The 5,644-nt window shown below is 51.2% G+C and overlaps 1 protein-coding gene across 1 annotated transcript; it reads left to right on the top strand.

Moving 5' to 3' along the window:
- The first annotated feature begins 3,063 nt into the window (after positions 1-3,063).
- On the top strand, positions 3,064-5,402 carry LOC109750489 (scarecrow-like protein 32). Its single transcript, XM_020309450.4, has one exon. It carries the CDS (start codon positions 3,770-3,772, stop codon positions 5,147-5,149), a length of 1,380 nt encoding a protein of 459 aa, XP_020165039.1. The 5' UTR covers positions 3,064-3,769; the 3' UTR covers positions 5,150-5,402.
- The last annotated feature ends 242 nt before the right edge of the window (positions 5,403-5,644 follow it).

Genomic DNA, 5,644 nt, shown 5'->3' with positions numbered 1-5,644 from the left:
TCACTGACCCTGAGGCCAAAAACCAGTTGGTGATAATATGATTTGGCTAGTCAGTGTTGTTAGGTTCTGTAGTAGTGGTGGATGACCGAATCGGGTGGCGGCGGTTGGTTGGGCGCGCAACGGTTTGGGCAGCGGTAATGGGCAACAGGGTGGTGGCGGGCATGTAGGCGATCATGGGAGCAGCGGGCAGAGTGGTTGGTTGACCGATTCCGGTGCGGCAGAGGCGACGACTGCGGCAGGGTAATTGCAAGGGTGGCAATTGGGGTTCCTGTGGCTGCTTTTTTTGTTTTTTTTGTGGGGGGGGGGGGGGGGGGGTGTTAAGCTTGGGGAAACCCATATTTTCCAGTCCTAGTATAAACTTTAGGCCATAACATTTTTTTTGGTTGCCATGTAGGTTTCGGTCTGCTGTTAGAGACAATTTTTGCCCCCAAAACAAAAAAAAACTTTTTTATCAATCGCTATGTTTTTTGTCTGCTGTTGAGATGCTCTTACAGGTGACCCAATGTAATAGAGGTGACACTAGGAATTTTTGCCTAGCCTTTGTACCTGTATCATTCCTTTTTTTTAAAAAAAAAAGGGATCCTACACATGCATAGTTTCGACTCCCTGGTCCAATTCAGGGCTGCTCGACCCAATAATCCGCAAGGCAATCAAATGTTGTTTACAGTTCACTGCATTTCATATGCCCGTGCCCCATCGATTGATTCCAAATAGAGGAAAACAACGGGTCAGTAAAGCTCAGGCGCGGCCGCCAGCCAGCGAAGGATAACCTACAAAATGGAACTGCCATGTGGTCCCCAGATCCTATCTGCATGACATGGATCAGTAACTAACCCTATCGCAGTGACATCTGCTCGTCGACCCCATGCACATGCAATGCAGGCGGTGTCACGAGGAACTATGGGCGATTGGTTACTACCGCTACCCGATCATGCAGATCAGCAGATGCATGCGGATCTGCATGCCTCCATTGATTCATCGTGCGGGGTCAGGGCGCATCGGGGTACTGCTGCTGCTTCATTGAACACTTCCGTGCAGCGGTGCGTGTTGGTGGGCCGCCGGGCGACACGCGCGGGATCGGGGGGCAATAACTGAGGAGAAGCCGGACGCCGGGACCAGAGCGTCGCGCGGGCGCGCCGTCGGCGTACGTGCTTGTGCGCGGACGTTTGATCGGGTCACGCGGCCTCACGGGATCGTGCGTGGCGCGCCGACGGGTCACGTAGACACCGTGCGTGGGTGACCTCTGGAATAGTAAGATACAGTTGCAACATAGTAGTACGTCGTACGTGTGCATGCATCATGCAGCCGTGCGTACCCTCACACAACACTCTGCATGTACAGTGGCTGCTGCACAGAGTATGCGCATCGCAGGTGGCCGGGACATCGCAGCCTACCGCGGCATCGCCGGGAGAGATGCTTGGACAGGACCTCACCGGAGGCGAGTCAGCGGCTGTAGTAAATCGCGGTGTAGGGGGTTGAGATGAACAATTCGTTGTCGGGAGGTTGAAGATGAAGGGTATCCTGATGTACAGTTGGTCCCAAAAGAAACTGCAAAACTCGTGGCATTGTCCGAATCTTCCATTCCTTCACAGTATCTACAGCCGTACTTGACAAATCTGGCTCCACAAAAGCCCGGGCGTGCCCGCGGGCACTGACCAGCCACGCCTCAAGTTTCACTTCACAATCGAACATCTTAATTAACATACCTCTACGAACTCATGCAACTACGTAAACGATACATTACACACATCGTACGACTACTATATCAAGACATGCCATTGAACTATAAAAATTGACATGTTTAACCCACATGCTAGCTATGGAGAAGATCATCCACGGCTACCCTTGCCCTTCTCGTCCTTCTCATGAAGTAATGATCGAAGATGCAGTAACCCCGGACGTGTTATGTGAGGGGTGACGCAACCGCACAGCTTCCTCATGTGCCTAGTGTCATCTTATATATTCTCACAAGAACTAATCGAATACTCCTTTTTTTCGGGTAAAGTGACCGAATGCTTGGAGTGGAACTATACATGAAGACACAACTGTCAGATATCAGTGCCGTTGGAAAACTACAAAGAAAAAATCACCCAAAAAAAGTCAGTGCGGTTGGGTCTACACATATCAGTAGCATCCTGTCTCTGAAGATAAAAATATCAGTGGCATCCTGGCCTACAGAATTATTTGGTCGGATTGTTTTTCCGAGCTTGGACGTGTAAGTTTAAATCCAAACAAAGAGTCGCTTTCTGTTCGCAAACAATAATAATATTAAAGAGAATGGACCCTGTAATTACTAAACTAGCTCTGCCTCGTCCCATGCGGGACCTGGTTCCAAACTGACGAAATCATTTCATCATGCCATGGCCCGTGAGCGAGCGGGCGCGCTCTCTCTCTCTCTCCACATAATACTACCTCCTCCGTTTCTAAATATTTGTCTTTCAGATTTCAACAAGTGACTACATATGAAGCAAAATGAGTGAATCTACATTCTAAAATATATCTACATACATCCGTATGTTATAGTCTGTTTGAAATGTTCAAAAAGACTTATATTTAAAAACGGAGGGAGTATTTGATAATTTCCTTATAGGTAATTGTCAAAGTACTCACTCTGTCCTGAAATGCTTGTCGGAGAAATGAATGTATCTAGATGTATTTTAGCATACATTCATTTTTATTCATTTCTGCGATAAGTATGTGCACCAGATAACAACACTACTCCACCCGTTCATAAATATTATATGTTTTGAATATTTCAATATAGACTACCTGCGGAATGAATGAGTAAACAAACACACTAAAACATACTCCCTCCGTCCCAAAATTCTTGTCTTAAATTTGTCTAAATACGGATGTATCAATTCATGTTTTAGTATTAGATACATCCGTATCTAGATGAGGGATGAAGGGAGTACATCTAATTCAAAATAAAATATCCTATACTCGTAGTACTATTAAACTATTGTAACATGGTGTTATCCTGATAATTGCAGTAGACTAATAGCATCTATAAGGCTGCCCATCCACAACAATCCAACAAACCACCACAAAATTCCGTCTACAATTATGGACCTTGAGTTGTGACCGGTAAACCTTCCTCCTTTCCCCTCCCCCTTCCCCTAGCTAGGTCCCCTTCTTCTCAATCTCTCGCGCACCTGTTTCTCCTCCAGCTTACAAGTTACTACAGACCCACAAGCACAATTCCCCCCAGCTTTCACTCTTGGATTCAAATACCAGCAGAGCTGCTAGCTAGTCGATCCATTTCAAGCATGCATGTACTACATGTGCTTATTAACCATCCTGTCGATTCCTTCTAGCTAGTTGCATAAAATAGTGCTGTTAGATCTCGATCCTGTTTCATGGTACATACATACATGGAACACAGATTTTAATTTCCCTGCCCTTTCTTCCAGCTCCAGATGGTTTCTAGCCAGCTAGCTAAATACAAATCCCTTGACTGAAATATTCCCTGTACGTACGTACTTGATGAATCAATCAAACTCTCTCCATTCTCCGTCTCCCTTGGTTTCCCCTTTGATCCGCGTTCCCAAAGTTCTATTGGCATAAGGAAAGCACGTGTAGCTGTAGGCTGTATCTCCGATTCGGGCGAGCGAGTGCACGGCCCTCTATATATGCCTTGTACAAGCACCAAATCCGCTCCTCAAACTGCTGGACGTGTACTAGCTCTGCCGCTTTGCGCTTTTCTAATCATCGCCGCAGCGTCGCAAATTTGTTGCCTTCCATTCCACCCACCTCGCGACCCCCCTACATGATGCAGTTCACCCATGCTGCAGTGACTGCACCGCCTCTCTACCCTAATGGGCACCACGGGCTAGGACTAGGGCTCTTCCTTGACGTCGGCGCGCCGAGGGCACGCCCCTGGCCGGCTGCTGGGAGCTTGTTCCCAACGCTGCCGCCCTCCTCCAAGATCTCCCTGGGGAACCTCAACAGCGCCGGCTGCATGGAGCAGCTTCTGGTGCACTGCGCCAACGCCATCGAGGCCAACGACGCCACGCTTACGCAGCAGATCCTCTGGGTGCTCAACAACATCGCCCCCGCCGACGGGGACTCCAACCAGCGGCTCACCGCGGCGTTCCTCTGCGCGCTCGTCGCGCGCGCTTCCAGGACGGGGGCGTGCAAGGCGGTGACCGCGGCCGTGGCCGCCGCGGTCGAGTCGGCCGCGCTCCACGTGCACCGCTTCACGGCCGTCGAGCTCGCCAGCTTCGTCGACCTCACGCCTTGGCACCGGTTTGGCTACATGGCCGCCAACCACGCCATCCTTGAGGCCGTGGAGGGCTTCTCCGTCGTGCACGTCGTCGACCTCAGCACGACGCACTGCATGCAGATCCCGACCCTCATCGACATGCTCGCGAGCCGCGCCGAGGGCCCCCCGATACTCCGGCTCACCGTCGCCGATGTCGGGTGCAGCGGGCCACCGCCGGCGCTCGACATGTCCTACGACGAGCTCGGCGCCAAGCTTGTCAACTTTGCGCGATCCCGCAACGTGACAATGGACTTCCGGATGGTGCCCACCTCGCCGGCCGACGCTTTCACTTCCTTAGTCGACCAGCTCCGGGTGCAGCAGCTGGTCTCGGACGGCACCGAGGCGCTCATCGTCAACTGCCACATGCTGCTGCACAGCGTGCCGGACGAGACGGCCGGGTCGGTGAGCCTTACTCAGTCGGTTTCACTCCGGACCATGCTCCTCAAGTCCATCCGAACCCTCGACCCAACGCTGGTCGTGGTGGCCGAAGAGGATGCCGACTTCACGGCGGGGGACGTGGTGGGGAGGCTCCGGGCGGCGTTCAACTTCCTGTGGATCCCGTACGACGCCGTGGACACCTTCCTGCCCAAGGGGAGCGAGCAGCGGCGGTGGTACGAGGCGGAGGTCGGGTGGAAGGTGGAGAACGTGCTGGCGCAGGAAGGGGTGGACAGGGTGGAGCGGCAGGAGGACCGGGCGAGGTGGGGGCAAAGGATGCGCGGCGCGGGGTTCCGGGCGGTGGCGTTCGGCGAGGAGGCGGCCGGGGAGATACGGACAATGTTGAATGAGCACGCGGCCGGGTGGGGTATGAAGCGGGAGGACGACGACCTCATGCTCACATGGAAGGGGCACAACGTTGTTTTCGCCTCGGCGTGGGCACCGTCGTGAGCTAGGCGACGTGCGGGATGCATTGCGGTTGACAAGGTGAGTGAGTGTGTAGGTGTATGCCCGCATTGCTTGCATGGATAATGTGGTTTAGGGTTGGTTTCTGTGCATGTTCATTATATGAAAGATGGTCCTGTTAAATTAGTTTTTACTACTAGCTGATTCACTGCAGAGAAGTGATCAGTTTGATCATTGTAATGATAGACTCTCACAAATACACCGTAGAAGAATGAACAAAGGGAACCTTGGATCATTATGGATCCCACTCATGAAAAATGAAGAAAGCGTTGTTCTTGAAAAATATGTTGAATGATCTTTATACCGAGAACATGATCAGATATCATTTTGGAGACTGGCAAGTACAAATGCCGACCAAAGATAAGGACGAAATGAAGCTTTCCTCAAACTTTTCTAGATTACAAAGAATATATTTTGGTGAGTGGTCGATGCTGAGGTTAGGGTGAGGAAAAAAATTTGAATGTGGACCTTGACAAATCT

Source organism: Aegilops tauschii, chromosome 2, assembly GCF_002575655.3.
Source record: "Aegilops tauschii subsp. strangulata cultivar AL8/78 chromosome 2, Aet v6.0, whole genome shotgun sequence".
NCBI lineage: Eukaryota > Viridiplantae > Streptophyta > Magnoliopsida > Poales > Poaceae > Aegilops > Aegilops tauschii.
The sequence above is the reverse complement of the archived record's forward strand: the minus strand, read 5'-3'. Positions and strand labels throughout refer to the sequence as shown.

Excerpts from the sequence above, each read along its gene's own strand:
- LOC109750489 (XM_020309450.4), top strand. The coding sequence starts at position 3,770 with ATGATGCAGTTCACCCATGCTGCAGTGACTGCACCGCCTCTCTACCCT.